General features: G+C 40.9%; 1 protein-coding gene across 1 annotated transcript in view; it reads right to left on the reverse strand.

The window, feature by feature from the left end:
- The window catches only part of LOC137332178 (dynein axonemal heavy chain 11-like), a 380,453-nt gene that overhangs the window by 105,011 nt on the left and 251,918 nt on the right, over positions 1–23,524 (reverse strand). Inside the window, exons 55-60 of the mRNA XM_067995882.1 lie at positions 20,763–20,924; positions 11,758–11,991; positions 10,769–10,915; positions 6,807–6,920; positions 5,938–6,081; positions 1,524–1,706 (exon numbers count right to left, since the gene is read on the reverse strand). Coding sequence (XP_067851983.1) covers positions 1,524–1,706; positions 5,938–6,081; positions 6,807–6,920; positions 10,769–10,915; positions 11,758–11,991; positions 20,763–20,924 — 984 coding nt within the window. The remainder of the gene's footprint in view (positions 1–1,523; positions 1,707–5,937; positions 6,082–6,806; positions 6,921–10,768; positions 10,916–11,757; positions 11,992–20,762; positions 20,925–23,524) is intronic.

The raw sequence follows: 23,524 nt of genomic DNA on the forward strand, positions 1-23,524 counted from the left end.
TAACCTGTTCTCATAATTTAACTCTTTAAGCTCTGGTAACATTCTGATGAATTTGCACTGTACCATCTCCAAGGCTCCATATCTTTACTGAAGTTCAGTGCCCAAAACTGAACATAGCTCTGTACAACTGAAGCATCACTGCCTCACTTTTGGCATTCCTACCCTCGAGATAAAGGCCAACATTACATTGGCCTTTTTGATTACTTTGATTACAAAAGTACATGTGCACTAGCTTTTAGTGATCTGTGCTCATGAACACCTTTTGCTCCTCCACAGCTCCTAGTCTCTCACCATCAAAAAATATTCCAATTTGACTTTCTCCAATCCAAAGTGGAAGACCTCACATTTCTCCACTTTAACACTGCCCTGCCATAGTTTCGGCCATTCACTTAGTATGTCTATGTTCCTTTGTAACTTTTTGCTCCCATCTACACAACTTACTGTCCCTCCTAATTTAGTGTCATCTGCAAACTTAGTTAAGCAACTCTCTATTCCTTCACTTAAGTCATTTATATATCTGGTGAAAAGCTAAGGCCCCAATATAAGTCCCTGGAGAACACCACCTGTCACGTTCCGCTAATCAGTCACATTCCACCAATCAGAGAATGTTCCCTTTACTCTCTGTCTCCTACCTTCCAATCAATTACCGATCCATGTTACAAGGTTACCTCCAATTACGTGCGTTTCATTTTTTTAATAATCTCTGGTGCAAAACCTTCTCAAATGCCTTCTATAAGTCCATATAGACAACTAGATTAGTTAGACATGACCTACCCTTCACAAATTCATGCTGACTCTCTTTGATCAACTGATATCTGTCCAACTGCTCAAATCATTCTGTGCCTGAAGGTAGATTTCAGTAACTTCCTCACAACTAATGTTAAACTGATGGATCTGTAGTTACCTGGTTTCTTCCTCCCTCCCTTCTTGAATAATGGAGTGACATTTTCAATTTTCCAATCTAAAGGCACAATTCCTGAATCTAGAGAGCTTTGCAAAATGATGTCTAACAAATATGCAATTTCTTCACTCTACAATACAGTTTTTAAAGATAATAAAAACAGAAAATGCTGGAAACACTCAGCAGGTCAGGCAGCATCCGTGGTGAAAGAAACAGTGCCAATGTTTCAGGTTGATGGCCCTTCGGCAGAGTTCTGCCTGACTTGCTGAGTATTTCCAGCATTTTCTGTTTTTATTTCAGATTTCCAGCATCTGCAGTAATTTGCTTCTGATTCCGTTTTTAAAGATCATTGTTGGCACAATATAGTGAATGAGTTTGTATAGAAAAGATTTTTCCTCAGCTGCAGACTATTCAAACTCTTTAATTAATGGATGGGAGAAAAAAATAAGAGATCTTGTACATATGGACACACTCACATATGTTCATAATTACAGAACTAATTTAAATTGGTTAATAATTAGCAATATTATTTTATGCAGGAAGATTTTTTTCTGCCAATAAAATACTTGTTTTAGATTACTAAAATAAAACTGCGTTACTGTAGTTCAAAAATATTTCTCACCTCATAGAATCTGATGATGTTAATAACCCAAGCGCAGAGACCTGATGCTGCAAATGACTTTGTGCGAACCAGATCAGGGTTGAAATCTGGATCCTGCAGATAGTGTTCTTTAACTACTTTCAGTGAATTTTCAGGGATATGTTCTTTATCGTAATTTATCAGAGTTTGGAGGAAGTCATCAACCTGAGGGTAACAGCACAAAACTCAGCTGTCATTACTACAGTGAAAACTTGGAATTGCCTGACAAACTCCTTTAAAAACTAAAGCATTATTATATGCAAACTTATGGAACTTGAAACCAAGATTTCTAAAAATTGAAAAATCTCTTCAAAAACTTCGTGGATAATCTCCAACTTACTGGTGGAGTGTAAAACTGGGTTGGGTGCCCATTATAGAAATTGCCTGATTTTCCTTTTAATTTCTTATACTCTGGTTTTATGCTCCATAGGTAAGTTGAAAACAATCCTCATTATCTTAATTTTTTATTCTGAATAGAATGGGTTGATTGCTGATGATGTATATTAGTTCATGCTCAGAATAAAATTATGCTTCATGATCTTCATTAAAAACAGCCTGGTCCATGAGAAAGTTTTTCCTTTGATGGTGAAACGTATTATCTCACCACATGGCTTCATCCTGTGCCGATATAGTATCCCCCTTCTGTGATATCTTTTCCTCAGTTGATTATTTACAGCAGATGCAAAATACTATGCATCCAGATAAAAAATAAATACTTCTGTTATCTGCTTTTATCACAAAGATCATAAAAATCAAGTACAGAATTAAGTCCATCAAGCTCATCCTTCCATTAACTATCAGCTTGACTCAGTTGGATAGCAATATTTTCACTAAGTCAGACGATTATGGGTTCACGCCCCACTAAAGACTTGACCACATAATCTGACACTTTGCTGTAGCACAGATGGAATGCTGCACCGTCAGAAGTGCCGTCTTTTGGATGAGATGTTAGATCGAGGCCCATGTCTGCCTGCTCGAGTGCATGTAAAAGATCCCATGACATTATTCAAAGAGGAGCAGGGAGCTCTCCCAGTTTCCTGACCAACATTCATCCCTCAATCAACACATCAAAACAAATTACATGGTCCTTTAACTTATTTCTGTTGTGGGACCTTGCAAATTGGCTGCTGCATTCACCCAAATAACAATGACTACATTTCAAATATAATCATTGGCTGTGATGCTCTTTGGGATGTCATGAGGATATGAAAGGTGCTATATAAATGTATATTCTTCCTTTCTTAGCAGCCAACTAACATTCAGGCTAGATTCCCATGCATGCATACTATATCAGAGTGCTTTTCAATGTCCAGTTGGGATGCCACTTCCTCAAAAAAAGTCAAAGAGTTTAGTTACGCAGATCTGCCCCTTCTGAAACAGTGTTGGTTGCATTTATTAGGTTATTTTCCAATAAATATTCATCAACTTTACACCTAATGTTCAATTTCATTTGGAATGTACAGATCTAAAACTAATAACTGCCATTACCGTGTTTACTTTATCACCTTTCTTGAAAATAGGTACCATAGTGGCTTGTTTCAATCCAGTAGGACCTCCACTTTATTCAATTAAGTGTATATTCCCCTTCCTTGATTTTCCTTCCAAAATGTATTACCTTACACTTATCCACATTAAGTTGCATCTGCTATCCTGTCTGCCTATTCCACTGACCTGTCTATATACTTCTGAAGTCTTTCACAGTTCTCCTCACTGTTGACCGACTGCCCTACTTTTGTATCATCAGCAAATTTCATGATTGTGCTCCCTATGTCCAATTCCAATACATCAACATATACACCAAGAACAAAAATGCACCCAGCACTGACCCCTGGGACAAACCACTTCCAATCCGAGCAACACCCATTTATCCTAACTCTTTGTCCCTGCCTTTCAATCAACTTTCTCTCCATGCTGTCACATTTCCTTTCATACCATACACCTGAATTTTTTTAACAAGCCACTTGTGAGGCACTTTCTTGAATGTCTTCTGAAATTCCATGCACACTACATCTGCTGCATTCTCTTCATCTATTCAATCAGTCGCTTGTTCAGAGAAAATCTTGAATTTGTTGTCCATGTAAACACTCCACATTTATCTATTGAGTATGCGTGTATTCAGAATAATGCACCACCGTAATGCAATACATAGTAGTATGCATCACATAAAGCATAAAGTGTCTGAAAAATGTGCATGCTATTCCTCGGTTTTGAAGAATGATGCCTACACATATATCAATACAAGATTTACCAGTTTTGATTGTACAGAATAACAAAAGCGATTCTCACTACATTGATCAGCACTACATCGAAACCTGGTCAGAGTGAGACTAAAAATAGTCGATTAGAAAAATTCACAGACAGAAAACCTATGCAGAGACAATGATTCCCATGTCCAAATTCTCAATATTTGCTCCCAGTGCGTGAAGCTCCATGCCAGAAGCACGAATTTGTAAAATGTACCCTGAAGATCCAGGTAGCTCTGCCACATAAGACTTGGGAATTGCTAGCTCGTTAAAGTTAATTGGTCCCACCCTCAATAATTGGCATAATTGCTATTGTTCACCCAGTACCATTAAAGTTTTGTCATAGGAGCATGGAAACAGGAGTAGGCCATTAGCCCCTCGAGACTGTTCCAGCATTCAATTAGATCATGGTTGATCTTTATCTTAACTCCATTTATCCGTCTTGGTTCCATATCCCTTAATACCTATTATCCCTACTCTCTAATAAGAACATAAGAAATAGGAGCAGGAGTAGGCCAATCGGCCCCTCGAGCCTGCTCCGCCATTCAATAAGATCATGGCTAATCTGATCCTAACCTCAAATCTAAATTCATGTCCAATTTCCTGCTCGCTCCCCGTAACCCCTAATTCCCTTTACTTCTAGGAAACTGTCGATTTCTGTTTTAAATTTATTTAATGATGTAGCTTCCACAGCTTCCTGGGGCAGCAAATTCCACAGACCTACTACCCTCTGAGTGAAGAAGTTTCTCCTCATCTCAGTTTTGAAAGAGCAGCCCCTTATTCTAAGATTATGCCCCCTAGTTCTAGTTTCACCCATCCTTGGGAACATCCTTACCGCATCCACCCGATCAAGCCCCTTCACAATCTTATATGTTTCAATAAGATCGCCTCTCATTCTTCTGAACTCCAATGAGTAGAGTCCCAATCTACTCAACCTCTCCTCATATGTCCACCCCCTCATCCCCGGGATTAACCGAGTGAACCTTCTTTGTACTGCCTCAAGAGCAAGTGTGTCTTTTCTTAAGTATGGACACCAAAACTGTATGCAGTATTCCAGGTGCGGTCTCACCAATACCTTATATAACTGCAGCAATACCTCCCTGTTTTTATATTCTATCCCCCTAGCAATAAAAGCCAACATTCCGTTGGCCTTCTTGATCACCTGCTGCACCTGCATACTAACTTATTGATTTTCTTGCACTAGGACCCCCAGATCCCTTTGTACTGCAGTACTTTCCAGTTTCTCGCCATTAAGATAATAACTTGCTCTCTGATTTTTCCTGCCAAAGTGCATAACCTCACATTTTCCAATATTGTATTGCATCTGCCAAATCTCCGCCCACTCACCCAGCCTGTCTATATCCCCTTGTAGGTTTTTTATGTCCTCCTCACTCTCTACTTTCCCTCCCATCTTTGTATCATCTGCTCCTACCTCCTAACCAATTCCCTACCCAGGTCAAAAGGTTGCCTCCAATTCCATGTGCTTCCATTTTTTCTAACAATCTCTTGTTTGGAACTTCATCGAATGCCTTCTGGAAGCACATAAAAAATAATATCCATACACACTCCCTTATCCACCACGTTAGTGACCTCCTCAAAAAATTCAACTGGGTTCGTTGGCCATGGCTTACCCTTTACAAATCCATGCTGGCTCTCTCTGATCAGTTCATATTTGTCCAAATACTCAGTCACTCTATCCCTAATAACAGTAACTAGTAACTTCTCCACAACACACATTGGACTAATAGGTCTATATTTTCCTGGTATATCTCTCCCACCCTTCTTAATTAATGGAGTGACATTAACAATTTTCCAATCCAAGGGGACAATTCCTGAATGAAGAGAGTTTTGAAAGATGATGACCAAAGCATCTACAATTTCCTCACCTACTTCTTTTAATATCCTGGGGTGGAAGCCATCAGGTCCTGGGGATTTGTCTATCTTCAGTCTCATTATTTTCTCCATTACCATTTTAAAATTTATATTAAATCTAGTAAGTTCCTCCCCTTGATTTATTTTTAGTTTTCCTCGTATTTCTGGTACTTTATCCTCTTCCTATACTGTGAAGACTGATTATCTTGTTAAACACTTTTAAATGCAATCTACTGCTACTGCCACCAAACAATAATTTTTAAATAGTAAAATGATTTCACCTTTCCCATGAAGACCTTAGCAGCCTTCCAAGTTCTGTCTTTAGGTACTTTGCCTTTGGGAGCTAACAGCACCATAACTGCTGCAGTAACATTCGTGACTGCCACGGGAGGGTTGGGGAAGGTTTTCAACTCGGTCAAGTTCATCTAGAACAGAAATAGTAACAGAAAATGTTATACTTTATAACAAAGGCAAGTCCACACATGAGCTCATCACTGCACTACTATAAGAAATGTTACCATTAATTAATATCTTCTTAATTTGTTCTCAGGATGTGAGCAATGCTGGCAAGGCCACATTTATTGCTTGTCCCTAGTTGCCCTGAAAAAAAGTGGTGGACCCTTTTCTTGAACTGCTGCAGTTCTTGTGGTGATGAGGCACCCATACTGGTGTTAGGTTGGGAATTCCAGGATTTTGATCCTGTGATGATGGAGGAACATCAGCGGTATATGTTCAAGTCAGGAATGATGCGTGACTTGGAGGGGAACTTGCAGATGATGGTGCTCCTATGATGTTGCTGCTTTTGTTCTTCTGGGTGGTAGAGGTCACAGGGCCACTCCCACTTTCAGCAGAATTTTCCAACAGTAAATAAAAGTGGTGGAGATCCAGTGGAACCGGGTCCTGCCCCAAATTGTGATCCACCAGCCCGATTGCAGTGCTAAAGCACCCACCGCACATCCACCGCACCGCCCACCACCCCGCCCCCACCGCCACAGCTCAGGAATTGCAAGCCCAATCCCTGCAGTTGTGATACACATAAAAAGCAAATGAGCGCGAGGATCTGGCACCTTTTGTGACTCCATTGAATACATGTCCTCAGATTGAAAAAACATAATACACCATTTCAAATGCTGTTGAGGTATGACCGTACCTTGTTTAGGGTATTTAGAGCAGCAGTTGCTGCCACCAGTGCAGGTTCGGCTTTGATAAGATTGTCTTCACATTCTTTCTGCTTCAAAGCCACTTCAGCCTGAATTGCTACTACCTACAAAGAGGAATGTTGTTATATTTAATGTTTATGCCATACTCTTGTATTTATGACAATGCCGGGATAGGAGAGTGGCAAGGAGAGAGAATTCATGTTTTTATGAGTACATTTTAGAATGTTATAACTGAGACTTAGGGCTGGATTTTCCTCCATTAGTTCCCCCTTTTTCAATCATATCTAGAGCTGGCAACAACGTAAAATTGAGGATGGGGTGGGGGTTAAGGCCCACCACTGTTGCAAAAGCTTAACAGCAGATTTTCCTCAGGCCCGGCCAGGGGTTGGACATCTTCAGCAGCTGCATTCCCACCTCACCCCACCACATGTAAATGGCAGCAGGTGGATGGGGTAGGGATACCACAGATGCAGCTGCTTACTTCATGGTGAATCTCGGCAATGCTTCAGAAGGTTTCAGCTTCCTCACAAAGCAATAACTGAGTTGTGTCAGCTGCCAAACAGCTGCAGGCACTGTTCAAAATAAAGATCTTCAGCTAACTAAGACCCACTGCCAAATGTGTCCTTCCATTATGGTCCCCTTTTGGCAACAAACTCAACTCAGCTGATCGCTGACATGTAGCTCTCCTACAGAACTACCAAGTCTCCCATATGGAGATCATTCTGCTACTCTGCGTTTCCTCATCCTTCCTCAAATCATTCTGCATGTATCCTGTCAGTGACAAAAATATTTCACTGACAACCTTCTTATTGTTTAAGACCACCACTGCTTCCCCTGGTGCCTACTTTTATGGGCCCTTTCATCCTCATCCGTAACATAAGGTTCTGTGGTGGTTGACTGATGATTTGCAGCAGGCACTTTTGGGATTGAGGTGGTACTTCCTTGTGTTTGGCTGTGGGCCACTATCCTTTAAGAAGAAAGCAAAGAGTGTGAAGGAACTCTGCATTCCATCATATGGAATGTAACTCAGGTTTCAGAAGGCATTCCTTAATGGGTGTTAGATGGCACTCACTGCCAAGGCCACCTCTTTCTGGATTTTGCCCTTTATGGGCCTCCTTTCCTTGGAGCCTAAGAACTCCTCCTTTGCCAGATTAAACAGTCAATAACACCTCAACTAAAGACACTTTAAAATTGTAGGCTGGTCCTCTGAAGACGCACCAGCCTCAACACTTCATTGAGCAACATAGTTAGATATAAAAATGCTGCCTTGACCCTTTCAGTTGCTCCAGCAGCCTTGGAATTTACTCCCACACCCCAAGAGGTGTACTGCCTACAGCGGACACTGCTACTAGACTATCCTCCTCCAACACCCCTCCTCCATTGTCCACCTGAGTGGGGCTGCCCTCACTTGGGTTCCACTCTTACCTTTCTAAGCCAGACATAGGTGGCCAGAGTGCCTGCCTGAATCAGGTGGTAGCCTCATACATGCATGTAAATCAGGTCTTATGATGTCGATAGGATCCTGATGCCATTTTCATGCACTTTAGCATGGTGAATGTTCAGTGCTGGCCCTACCCAGTACTATTGGGTGGTACAGATTGGTAATGGACATTTCCTGTGCAATTTAAAGGGACATTCACTTGCAAATAGTTAATTGGTATTTGGTGAGTAGAAGGAAGTTTTCTGACGGCATTTTCTGCATGAAATTGTGTTTTTTTTACATTTTTGGCCAACTTAACCATTCTCTTAGTAAAGAGAGGTGATTGCACTACTGCAAAATGTGAGTGATTTTGGCCACCCCTTACTGAGTTTAGGAAGAGGAGAAAGAGAACAGCAGCAGCAATAGGTGGGGGAGCTTCAGGGGCCAGAACTTATCCGTGCCAGGGAGTCCAAGAAGGATGAGGGCTGCTTGCCAGCGGCCTTACCCTGCTCATAGGGCCTAGAGGCCCAGACTAGGCTACCTGAACTTCAGTGAGAAGCTGTGCAGGAGACTTGAGATTCTCTTGAATTGCCATTGCAGAAATCTGCAGAATGCTACAGCAGGAACTGCAACCCAATACTACAGCTGACATTGCTTTGCCTGTGGCAGTTAAGCTGACCTTAGCCCTGAATTTCTATGCGTAAGGCCATTTCAGGCTACAGCTTGATAAATCTGTAACATCAATCAGGCTATAGTACATCCCTTCATAAAACAGATCACAGACAACTTGTTTTCCAGGGCTAATGATTTATCAGATTCCTCAGCAGCAATAGCCTACGGAATTTTCAGCCAGTGCAGGATTCTCGCAGTACTGATTGCCACTTGTGGCCATTTTACCAACGAGGCTGGCCCCTTCATGAACCACAAAGAGTTTCACTCTCATGAAGTCCAGTAGGTTGGTGACACTGGCAGCAGTTCATACAGGTTTGCACCTGCTTTCCAGGCAACTCCCATGATGCCTATATCCTGCAATAGTGCCCCCTTTCTTTGACGAGGAGAAACACATCACAGGCTGGCTGCTTGGAGGGAAGGGATATATTCTGCAGATGTAGCTGATGACCCTGCTCAGAAACCCACAGACTCCTGCAGAGATCCAATATAACATCAGTTAAGGCTTAACCTGAGCAGTCATCAAGTAGTCCATAGGGGTGTTGAAACAATGATTTTTGCTGCATGCCAAAATCTGAAGGATTCCTTCAGTGTATTCTTGCCGGAGTCTCCAGGATAGTAGTGGCATGCTGCCTCATGCTCTGCAATGGGGAGAGCTACTGTTTGCAACAGATGAAGTGTACCATCCACCACATGAGGAGGGTGAAGCTGATGAGCCAAAGGATGCAACAGCAACAGGAGGTCTGCAACTTCAGGCTACAGCCAGAGCTGTATATCAGCTGACCATTAACCAGTGCTTCTCTTAAATTACCCCTTCCCCCCACCCATTTCCCACTCAGATCAGCCGAACCAGTCCATCTACCCTCTAATAAAGAACTTCCATCCCACTGACCATCATTCATATACATCCCACCTGACGTTGCTAAGTCCACACCTACGACAGAAACGCTCTGTACACATCATCAAATGAACAGGGAATAGGCTTTACTTGTTTTCAAAAATGACAAAGGAAATATTAATCATCCAGGTCTTAGCCCATAGGCCTATAAATTTTGCCACGCAGCATCAATCATCCTGCTCACTGATTTCCGCCGCACACCAAAATCTACCCCTTACCTGAGATAATGGGAAAATAAGGAAAAGGGTCTGTTATTTCAGCTGCCGTTACCTTACCTTGCCCCTTTGCCAGTAATTCAATGATAGCAGCAGGGAAAACATAATTTTGTTCTGCAGTAGCCATTACCATCAAGTTAAAAACAATAAAACAGACAGTAAACTCTACTACCCAGAGTAAAAACCTTGGGATTGGATCTCACAAGCAGAAACAAACTGAATGTAGAACTTTGCTAAAAAGGACTTGTTTGATAAGGACACTTTATGTAAAATTATGACAGTTGAGTAGAACAATGTATTTTTTCAATTTAACATTTGACTAATTAATTTAGCAAGCTCAATAGGTTAGATTAGTAAAAGTGACTATGGGTGGAACTTTCAACTTTGGTGGGATTTAAAATGGGCGATTGCAGATCAGCTGCATGTTATACACCCGGTCCAATTTAAAATGTGCAGTCATAGATCGGCCGCCTGTGATACACCCCGTCCAATTTAAAATGGGTGGTCGCAGATCGGCTGCCTTTTATACACCCCATCCAATTTTTTTTCCTATTGACTTCAGGGAAAGTAAGATCAGGCGCAGTATAAAACAGCAATTCGATCCTGTCAGTTTCCTACCGGGTGAGTTACCCACTCTGTCTTTGGTAATTGGCAACACCTCACTACTGTGCAAGCTAAGGTCAGAATTTCACGGCCAGTGTCTTTAGAAACTAGGAGATAATTGAAAGCAAAATCCATATAAATACAGACCTTTTGCTCCTCTGCATCGACAATTGCCTTCTCATGGCTCACTTTCTCTGTCTGAAATCCAATTTTAGTTATTAGAGCTTCAGCATCTTGATTTCGGAATTTCAATTCAACCTCCTGCGATGCAAGCTTGCTTTTCAGGTCTTCCACCTAACCATAAGAAGAACTGTGTCAAATAAATGTGAGCTGAACAAGCATGCATCTTACTTTCCAAAAGTCGAATGTTTTTATTCAAAATTATAGTCAGAGCATTCAGATATACAGCAAGCTAAATACCACTGTTTGTCAACGGCAATTGTTACACTTCAAAAAGTAATTTATTGCAAGTGAAGCACTTTGAGATGTTTCTGCGAGACATGATAAGATGCTACATGAGTCATTTAGGATTCTTTGTTTTCATAAGTACTTAGGAGTTTCTCATTGGCTGCTTTCCAGCCTCCTTCCTCATGTTTGATTTCTACCCCCTCAATTCTGTTTCGCAGCTGTTCTACTTTAAGTCAACCAACAAACCGTTACAGAAAAGTGTGTAGACAAACGTGACAACAGGAAGTATACGCGACAAGCAAAGGAGAGCTAGACTCAAGATATATTACTAGTTAATCTCTGATTTGCCGGCGAGCTGCCTGGGGACGGCCAGCATGTAGAGTTGCATATGGGAGACAAATCCAAGTTTTTCTGGTGTAAAATGGGTGCAAAGCATGCCAATTTAGCGGTGGGATGGCCTGCACCTAATCTGCACAGGCATTAGTCCCACTGCTAAACTCATGGGGTCCATTTTTTTTTAGGTGCTGGATCAAATTGCTAGAGCATGTATTAAGCTATGAGAAAACGATAACTTGCCTACTGGTATCACTGTACAATTTTTGTAAGTCTCCCTGTGTCCCATGAGACATGTGTCTTTGTTACAGTTATCTCCAGGTTCATCCTTTTACTGTGTCACCTCATCTAAAAAAAATGCAGCAACACTCCAGTAAATGATTAATCATGTTTACCTGTGAGGCTGTTGTCTTTAGTTTCTGGATACCATTTATAAGGCGATCCATCCTCTGTATTAATTCCTTTTGCTTTTTCTGCAGCAAGTTTTTGTAGAGTGTGATCTGCTCGAGGAAACTCTTGGGAGTTGTGTAATTGTACCTCTTGTCATTCTGGCGATAATTTTTACTCATTTCATTTACACTGGTGTGAATGTAGGCCATGAATAGACTGATTGAGTCTTGCAAATTTGGCTTCAAAATAATCAAAAAAAAGGATATTTCAATCTAACTATAAAAACATTCGCATTGTTCTCAGTAATATGTACTTTAAACACTATAGACATTGGACTTTTAATCAGTAATTACTTAATTTGATTTATCGCTGAAAAGAATTGGCATAAGACTAAGAGTTAAAACCTTATGAGATTGCAAATTGAGACAAGAAGAAATTGTGATCTAAAGCAATGCGTGGTCTTAATATTTTTATCTTTTTATCATATCATCTCGCTATATGAGGGATATTTGAGAGTATCTGTGGATAGTATTGGAAGTTTTGTAATAATAATGTGAACAGTTTCAAAGATGGAGAGCCAATTTTCATTGTGGGTGGACATCAGGCAGGCGTTGGGTTTTGCGATTGGGAGGCCTGCCTGATGTCTTGGTGAGAGGCTTGAATGATTTTCATGGTCGGGCCTGTTTTAATTCGATAGGCGAGCGTGTTTCTAACATGTGCACAAGATTCATTAGATCAACCATGTTCCTACGACCAGCAGCAGGCGGGACCATTCGCAAGTTTGTTGCAGCAACTTACCTTTTCCATTTTTGGAGCGGCCTCCAGCGGTCTCTTCAAGGACCGCTGGTTAGGCTGCTCAATGTACAATCCCACTGGATGGGGCTTGCTCAGCACAAGCCCAAAATTCCAACGGGGTAAGTCATAGGAAAATAGACAAGCGGCACTACCGTCTGAAACAGATATTAAGTATCTGTTTCGGATGGTAGTGCCGCTTGTCTATTTTCCTGCCCCCTCCAAAATTGCCAGCTGTCACAGCAATGGGGCGGCGAGCGTTGCGCTACAATTTTCATCGCACTATCCCCCCATTCCTGCCCGGCAGAGGGGATAAAAATTGACCCTAGGATCTCATTTATAATTACCTATTCAATAATAAAACTTCCAGTTTTATAAAGAGTAGAATAGCCAATCACAAAGTCGGATTACCCTGAAAGACTGAGATAAGTTTTACAAATGCTGCACTCTACACCTACATATAGGTAATACTGTACACGCACACTGCATTCTACACCTACATATAGGTAATACTGTACACTCACACACTGCACTCTACACCTACATATAGGTAATACTGTACACACACACTGCATTCTACACCTACATATAGGTAATACTGTACACTCACACACTGCACTCTACACCTACATATAGGTAATACTGTACACTCACACACTGCACTCTACACCTACATATAGGTAATACTGTACACTCACACACTGCACTCTACACCTACATATAGGTAATACTGTACACTCACACACTGCATTCTACACCTACATATAGGTAATACTGTACACTCACACACTGCACTCTACACCTACATATAGGTAATACTGTACACTCACACACTGCATTCTACACCTACATATAGGTAATACTGTACACTCACACACTGCACTCTACACCTACATATAGGTAATACTGTACACTCACACACTGCATTCTACACCTACATATAGGTAATACTGTACACTCACACACTGCACTCTACACCTACATATAGGTAATACTGTACACTCACACACTGCATTCTACACCTACATATAGGTAATACTGTACACTCACACACTGCACTCTACACCTACATATAGGTAATACTGTACACTCACACACTGCATTCTACACCTACATATAGGTAATACTGTACACTCACACACTGCACTCTACACCTACATATAGGTAATACTGTACACGCACACTGCGTTCTACACCTACATATAGGTAATACTGTACACTCACACACTGCACTCTACACCTACATATAGGTAATACTGTACACTCACACACTGCACTCTACACCTACATATAGGTAATACTGTACACGCACACTGCACTCTACACCTACATATAGGTAATACTGTACACTCACACACTGCATTCTACACCTACATATAGGTAATACTGTACACTCACACACTGCACTCTACACCTACATATAGGTAATACTGTACACGCACACTGCATTCTACACCTACATATAGGTAATACTGTACACGCACACACTGCATTCTACACCTACATATAGGTAATACTGTACACTCACACACTGCACTCTACACCTACATATAGGTAATACTGTACACTCACACACTGCACTCTACACCTACATATAGGTAATACTGTACACGCACACTGCATTCTACACCTACATATAGGTAATACTGTACACGCACACACTGCACTCTACACCTACATATAGGTAATACTGTACACTCACACACTGCATTCTACACCTACATATAGGTAATACTGTACACTCACACACTGCACTCTACACCTACATATAGGTAATACTGTAAACTCACACTGCACTCTACACCTACATATAGGTAATACTGTACACTCACACACTGCACTCTACACCTACATATAGGTAATACTGTACACTCACACACTGCACTCTACACCTACATATAGGTAATACTCTACACTCACACACTGCATTCTACACCTACATATAGTTAATACTGTACACTCACACACTGCACTCTACACCTACATATAGGTAATACTGTACACTCACACACTGCACTCTACACCTACATATAGGTAATACTGTACACTCACACTGCACTCTACACCTACATATAGGTAATACTGTACACTCACACACTGCACTCTACACCTACATATAGGTAATACTGTACACTCACACACTGCATTCTACACCTACATATAGGTAATACTGTACACTCACACACTGCACTATACACCTACATTCTCCTTTAACGCCTGAGTCACTTACAGATTTTTCACCACATCGTCCTCTTGATGTCCTCTGTTTGGTTTATTTTATATCACATCACATCTAATGGTTGATCTAATGAATCTTGTACACATGAAGCTAGTTTAATTAATCAACAGATGCCCAAAAATCAATTAATATGAATTAAATGAGGTACACAAACACTAAGCAAGGCTATACATTATTCACCATCACACAGTCGTTATATGTTTAGTATATTTAGATAAAAGTCAGGCATAATTGATTTTAGATGTGGACAGATAAATTATTGAAGTTGCAGGAAATTGTACAAAATTAAAGCTTTGTTTAAAATTCAAACTATCCACCTAGTTTTTCTTACATTTTCATTGGTTGTCCTTTTTCTCAGTTGGAATGAAAGTTTCACTTTTAAGAGCATTCCCCAGGCAAAATTTCATCTCGAGTGCTCCTGGTGCAGAGTGCCATGTGCCAGGAGTTCAGATCTGGAACTTGGGAGTCTCTACATGATTTTCTGAAAATCTATTCCTACAGTTATTAAAACTGAATAAACCACTTGTCTACTTTACCCTATCACTCTTTATATTCTAAGGTGTAAAGCACCACAGACTAAACTCCATGGCAAGACTTCTCTGTATAAATGAGATAACAACAGCTTTTTCATGATGGTCTTGAGGGTGAAGAATTGTTTAACACACTTATAATGAAGGACACCTATCTGATTGAAGAGAAGCATTTCAGAAATACAATAATTGTTCATCAGAGTGTTTCAAGCTCTGTAAAGATGGCAGTGTATACCAATACAATATATTAATTCAATCTTTGTTGGGGAATGGTCCACCCCAAGTCAAAACACTTGTGCCGGAAACCAATTTGCTAAACCTGTATCTCGTAGCACTAAAACTGCTTTGAGAAGACACATCTCAAGGGGTAAAATGGCAGTTGTCATTAACTTAACAAAACAGCACAGCATGGAAGACACAGTCAGTCAGAGAGCAGCTGGTAGTAATTCACACTGCTTTCAGATAACGATAATCGCCCCAGAACAGAACTCTTTGATGACTGCTCTATCCTTCATTCACAATTTGTCCCTTCTGTTCGGATAAGCTCAGTGGTGACAGCACTTCCTGACTTTAACAGCTGTGGCTTCTCAAAGGGTCATTGTGTGACTACTAATTATTGTAATTTCATTAGCATAAATTATTTGTCCCGCCAATGATTGATCGCTATGATTTTTTTCAACACCATCCTCTTTGCATTTGTCTGTGAGCACAGTGCAGTGATGCATGCAACTAATGCCCTTGTTTTATGTCAAAAGAGGCGTCAATCGTTCTTTTTTGGGATTTGCAAAATGAAATCATAGTCTCAAAAGGCTTAAATTTCACTTAAAGCAAATTCTCACTCAGTCACTTTGTTCTTGGTGCCAGCGGTTTTATTTTATTATCTGTTTGAGTTCATAACATGAACTACAATGACTATGGATTTTTTTAAAAGAAAAACTCAGCAAAATAAAACCAAATTTCTGAAAATGAATTAAACTGATTGTGTAAACAAAAAAACACCTCAAGAGAAAAGATGTTTGGTATTTTCTTTCAGTTTTTAAAAACTGTATTTTTAACACACCTGCACTGATTTGTGAAGGCATGAAACAATATTTGATTTTATTTAAATTATAGTAAATGATGTGAAAGGCACATATCTGAACAGACTTTGAAAACTGCATAGCTTGCTTGTATTGTATTTTTAAAATTAATTTTGTTAGTAATAAAACATTGGTTAGTCATATGAAGTTGAAACTGCACTGTACATTATTAGTAACACATATGTTAATGTGTTCAAAAGAAATTACATAGGCATTAACCACCATTTAAAATATCACAAAACACCATTTGAATTCCATAATTTCTTTCTTAAAATCTAATAGCTTGATTTTATGTTACATCTAATAATTTTCTAAATAATTACTGATGTTTGTAGAGCTGCACAAGGTATGGAAATGCCCACAATGCAAAACCTTGCAACAGTCTGCCCCATAGAAAAGGCACTTATAACCTTCCTTTCATTAATTTTTAAATCACATCAAATTTGACCAAATATTGCATAACTAGCAGGCTTAAATGTGAATACTTCTACCATAAAGGAAAAAATATCTATTAATGAGGTCCTGCATAAGCCAAATTCACAAAAATGTTGTGGTTATGAATATAATTTTAATTGCGATAGTTAAAAACATGTTCTGCTTCTCCTACTAGCATTGCAGAATCAATGTTAGAATTTCACACATAATTCAGAGCACGAGATAAAGGAAACCTTTAAATTGTCTTCCTGGCTGAATAATTTAAAATTCTCCTTCTGGGGCTTTCACAGAAAACCCAGACATTAACAGTAATACAATTAGCACATTGTAATACAATCAGTAGTTACCACAATACAGAACTTGAGCTTCTGACTGCTATATGATCATTTAAGGCCTATAATTAAGTTCTTCAGACTTCAGATGGAGCTTGAAAACATTAAAAATTAATAAATGTGCATATAGTACAATTCTGTGATTTTGTTTAGCTAACTGTACGGAGCTCTTAAAGCTATGTTCCTACACAACAACTATATTAGAACAGCATGGCCTAGAAATTCAATCGTGTTGCGCTTGTTTTACAGGCATAAAACGGGCGCCTAAGGGGCCAATATGGCGAACGGCATGCGTGTGCTCATTCTGCGCCGGAAGTGGTCATTTGCCATATTGGATCAGGCTGGTCAGTATACGCCCAGGGCATGTGCCTGAAACTGGAGTTAGGCCCATTGCATATGTAAATCGGGGGCCTAATGCCCGTTCCAGGCCACTTTGAGAAATTGGTTTATGACTGATCACAGCGTGCGCCGTGCATACTGCCGTCAGTTCTTCCAGGTGCTTAGCAGCCAAACTAACAATCCTTAAAGGGACCGCTGGAGGCTGCAACCCAAAGGGTAAGTTTCATGTTTTTTTTACTTGCTTTATTGTGGAGCCAGGAGTAGCAGTGCTCCTGACTGCCTCCCTACCGAGGCCCTTGGCCAGCTTCCGAGCTAACCGATCTTGCTGCTCCCCCCTGTCTCCGGCAAGCTGCCTCTGGGGCCGTAAATGGTGCCTACAGGCCAGCGGACCAATTTGCCATAGTCCTGCCACTGGCCTCATTGGGGCTAATTTGGGCGTGATTCAATTTCTACGCCCACATGTTTTAGAGGAATTTCTGCACTGAACTATTGAAAATACAGATATTTGAAGCAGTTGGCTTTTTAAAAAAAAACTGTAAATGCAAAATCAATGTAATTGACTCCTGGACTTGATAAAAATCCGTACTAAAACAAAGGGCTGACTGGCCTATGTAATTGAAACAGCTTTGCTACATCTCCTGGTGATATCACAGCATCAGCATGACTGATTTCTGCCCAATATTAAGCTAACACTTCAAGCACAAAATTCCACTTACTGTTCTTTATTAATAATATTTTTAAATCACTTGATGTAACATTTTATATTGTAGTATGGTACAGCACAGAAGCCGGCCATGCGGCCCATCGTGCCTGTGCCGGCTCTGTGAAAGAGCTATCCAATTAGTCCCACTCCCCTGCTCTTTCCCCATAGCCCTGTAAATTTTTTCCCTTCAAGTATTTAGCCAATTCCCTTTTGAAAATTACTATCAAATCTGCTTCCACCACCATTTCAGGCAGTGCATTCCAGTTCATAACAGCTCATTGCGTAAAAAAAAGATTCCTCATGTCACCTCTGGTTCTTTTGCCAATCACCTGAAATCTGTGTCCTCTGGTTATCGACCCTTCTGCCACTGGAAACAGTTTCTCCTTGTTTACTCTGTCAAAACCGTTCATGATTTTGAACACCTCTATCAAATCTCCACTTAACCTTCTCTGTTCTAAGGTGAACAACCCCAGCTTCTCCAGTCTCTCCACATAACTAAAGTCCCTCATCCCTGGCACCATTCTAGTAAATCTTTTCTGCACGCACCCTTGGCATCCTTCCTAAAGTGTGTTGCCCAGAATTGAACACAATACTCCAACTGGGGCCTAATCAGTGTTTTATAAAGGTTTAGCATAACTTCCTTGCTTTTGTACTCTATGGGCAGAATTTTGACAGTGAAGAACTGGTGGGATTCAAAATCGTAACAATTTCAGACCCGCCCCCAACCCGCCCATTTCTGGTTTTCACCGGGGCGGGATGAGGGGTGGGTGACCAACCCACTCCCAGGAAGTGGATTGGTGACTGAAACCTTTCAATGAAGCTGCAGGCTTCCATTTATGCAGAATTTGCAATTTCAACCCCTGGGGGCCTGGATTCCCGGGACTTCTCCTTCACACCATGTGAAAGGAGGTGAGGCCCAACAAGCCTACCTGCAACGACCCCCACAACGATCACGGATCGTTGGTGGGCCCCACTAACAATTGCGGATCCCCGCTTCTCCCCCAATGATCACAGACTCCCTTCATGAGCCCCGACCCCCCCCCAACAACGATCGTGGACCCCCACTATGGCTCCCGACCCCAAAAGCCCCCCCCGGTGACTGACCCCCGATCCCTCCCCCCATGACTGCCTCCCCCCTGTGATCCCCATGCCCACTGCTGCCCCCATGCCCACCCATATCCATACAATCAAAGGCTTACCTGAACACGTCCTCTCCCCGGCTGCTCGCCATTCGACTGAGACCAGCCTGTCAATCAGGCCGGTCAGTCGGACGGCAAACCGACAAAAGAAATAAAAGACGTACTTAAGTCAAAATCGTCAAAACCTGTACTTCCGGGTTTCCCATCCGCAATTTGACCCCCATGCCCCCTGCCCGGCTCAGGGTCAAAATCATGCCCTATGCCTCTATTAATAAAGCCAAGGATCCCATATCCTTTTTTTTTTAAAAAACAACCTTCTTAACTTGTCCTGCCACCTTCAAAGATTTGTGTACATTCACCCCCCGGTCTCTCTGTTCCTACATTCCCTTTAAAATTGTACCATTTAGTTTATATTGCCTCTCCTCATTCTTCCTATCAAAATGTATCACTTCACACTTCTCTGCTTTAAATTTCATCTGCCATGTATCTGCCCATTTCACCAGTCTGTCTGTGCCCTCCTGAAGTCTGTTACTATCCTCCACATTGTTTACCACATTTCTGAGTTTCGTGTCATCTGTAAACCAAGTCCAGGTCATTAATATATATCAAAAAGAGCAGTGGTCCTAATACCAACCCCTGGGGAACACCACTGTATACTTCCGTCCAGTCTGAAAAACAACCGTTCACCACTACTCTCTGCTTTCTGTCCCTTAGCCAATTTTGTGTCCACGCTGCCGCTTTCCCTTTAATCCCACGGGCTTTAATTTTGCCAACAAATCTATTATGCGGCACATTATCAAAAGCCTTTTGAAAGCCCATATACACAACATCAACCGCACTATCCTCATCAACCCTCTCCATTAGTTCTAGTCATGAACATATAAGTAGCGACGTGAAGGAAATGAAATAGTGCATTTAGAAATTCCTGTCAATTACTACCCTAATCTCTGTTCTTTGTTAATTAATTTTTTAATTAATAATAATATTGATATTCTGACATCTCCTTCTCAAATCTGTAAAATAAAATTGTTAAATGATTGTGGGCACTATAATTAATAAAACTAATGTTTTAGTAAATGTCTATGTATGTATTTGTGTGTATAAATATATATTTTAGTTTTAATATTTACAGAATGTTGCAGCTCTTAATTTGCAGATTGAAAATGATTCCTCAAAGAATTGTATAATGTTCATCATAGTCCTGTAATTATTCACAACAATGCGATTTCTGAAGTATTTCTCATTTAAAGGAATACTAATGGATGCACTTCAAGTTTGTCAGAATATTTAGCAAAAAGGATCTTATGTTTCAATGTTTGTAATCACTTAAAACAATGCGATTAAGATAAGAATGTCCTTGAATTCTCATACGTTGATGCATTTCTGCACATTAACTTTGACTGACACTCATAAGATACGCACCTTAATCCCCTCAATCTCCTCAATGAATCTCCTGCTGACAGACACTAGGGCCTCCTGTGGCCACTCATGAAACCAGTCAATAGCTGTGCAGTTAACTATGGCTGGGAACTTCCGGGCTCTCACGCGTAAGGTTGAACCAACTGGGGAAAAACAGAGAACAACCTGCGGGGGACAAGATTACAAACATAACCATATAATAGCCTTGATCAAAGCAAGTACTCAGGGTAAATTATGATCACGAGAAGATTATCAGTGGATCAGAATTCTAAAGTTCAGCTAAGAAGCCACTTACCTATGTAAGAATTGAATGTAATTTAAATTAATAGAAGGTTGTTTCTCTCTGAATGGACTAAAAAATACAGTACTAGTGAATCATTTAAGACATAAAAATGATTATCCTTAAGAAAGGTGTAGGAACATTTTAAATGTACTGTAATTTCTCCACAGATTTGAATTCTGAAAAGTTTTTTTTTAAAAAAAGGGTCTTTTCAGTTATTGGAAAAAGAAAGTGGCCCTGAAAATCTACAGGTCACAATCCCAGCACTTACATTGGAATTGAACTTGCTAGTGACCTCCGGCGCTGACCCCATCGGACTGTGTGGAGCCAATGAGAGGTCATCGCATTTGAATAGTCTTGGCGGGCGTCAGTACTACTAGGTTCCCATCTGGAGCCCATATCTGCCCCTGCAGTATGGCTGAAAGTCTGACGGAGTATGCCAGTTCTAAGGATGAGAGTTCCCAGGTGCCTTCATGGAAAGATACCCCCACTGGCCCACTTTATAAGGAGGATGAGAAACCCTTGTAATATTTCTTACCTCTTTGGAGACCCAGGTTATGATCCAGGCCTGGAACCCCAGCTGAGCCCCAATACCATCAGGAAAGTGGTGAGAACACCTCTTCTCTGAAGATCTAAAGTTTGAACTACAAAATCTTAATCTTTATTAAAAGTTAAAGCTAAATTATAAAATTACATGTTTAAGCTATAAGGGTTTAGGTAAATAATAACTAAATAAATATTTTATACAATTTGGGGACTGCCACATAGAAGAAGCAATGTTTTTTTTTAAACTAACATTAAATATTGAGTCTGGTGTGCCTGTGTCATACAGAATTTAATAACATGTTGTGCTGCAGTGGGAGACCATGGAAACAAGGTTATTTTGTCACAAGAACAAAGATATGAAGATCATTGGACTGAACTACATTATTTCCCTAAGTATAATCACTTTTATTGTTATACTAGTCAATCTCTGCAGCATTGCACACAGGGAGTCAAGACTAAGTGCAATATTCAATTCAAACAATGTTAGAGAGCAGGGAGGTAGCTAGATCAAGGCACAGGAAGGGGTAAGAGGGAGGGGCAGGAGGCAGATGGGAGGTGGTGGGAGGGAAGTGGAAAGAAGGGAAGGTGGGACGGGAGGTGGAGAGTGGACAGGAGGAGAGGTGAGAGGAAAAGAGGAAGGGAGTGGGAAGAGGAGAGGGACAGGGCGTAGATGAGTAGAGAATCAGGGAGAGGAGGGGGTTGAAGGAGATGAGGGGATGGAGGAATGGGAGGTTGGGGGTGGGAGATGGAAGGAGTAGGGTTATAAGCTGGATAGCCTGGTGGTGAAGGATAGAATACTAGAGCCTGGTCTTCAGTTGCTTCCAAGCCTTTATTCACAGAGCTCCATATTACACCCATACCACACCCTAGATAAGCTCTCTTAAATATGGATACAGGAGAGTCCCAATTGATACACACCACCTGAATACAATTAACACTAATTCATAATAAATCACATGGATACAATTAACAAGTAGGAACAGTTTGTCAATGAGTAGGAAGGGGTCATGGCCAGAAAACTCTGGTCAGTGGGGGAATCATCTAATTTAAACACTCTGGGTGGGCATCCACGCCACTAGGTGTGTATCTCCAGCACCCAGCGGCCCCAGGAGGATGAAAGTACACCCATTAGTCAAAACTAAACTTGAAAATATTTGACATTTTCAGGGGTCCAAGCCAAGTGCTAGGTCTGGACCTTTATAGGTAGGTCCAACTTTCACCAACTGGCAGACCGATAAGTCTGCCTTTATTCTCCACTCCTTTGCCATGCCCTCTCCTATGCCAATAACATTGTGTGTTGTGGGTTGAGGCAATCCCCCCTTACAAGGATGCATGGAGACTGCCAGGGAAGGTTGGACCTGATGTTTCCAGGTCCCGGTCTTCTCTGTGGTCCTTCCGCTACACTCCCACTGGAGTTATGGCAGGAGTGCACTGCAAGAGGGATTTTCAGCCCCCCTCTATTTTGCACCCTTTGTTAAAGTAGCATCTGTAGCTGGGTCATGCTTCCAACAAAAAACTTTTAAAAAATACACAAAATTTTCAAACCAAATTCAAATGAACTAACAGAAAACTAATTTTTTTAAGTATAGAAAGACATTTCAAAAAGTTTATTTTTCCTGCTTTTAAATTTCCCCCCTCATAATTATGTCCCACTCACATCAGTTCAATAGTGCCTAACCAAAGGATCGCATTGTACTGTATTTAATAAACTGCTCCTAGGTCTTTGTTGATGACACTCATGCAGTGGCCACTAGGAGGTGTGTGAATGCAGCTGTGGTTGGCTTAAACTACAATCTTTCCTCATTGTGGCGAAGTTACTGGATTCTATGTGGCATTATTACCCCTGACAGCACTGTTGAGCTTAGGCACTCCGTGAGGAACTGCAGGTTTAAACTGAAATCCTGCCATTATGTGGAATAATCTGCTGTCTTACCAGTAT

This window comes from Heptranchias perlo, chromosome 2 (genome assembly GCF_035084215.1).
Source record: "Heptranchias perlo isolate sHepPer1 chromosome 2, sHepPer1.hap1, whole genome shotgun sequence".
NCBI classification, from domain to species: Eukaryota; Metazoa; Chordata; class Chondrichthyes; order Hexanchiformes; family Hexanchidae; genus Heptranchias; species Heptranchias perlo.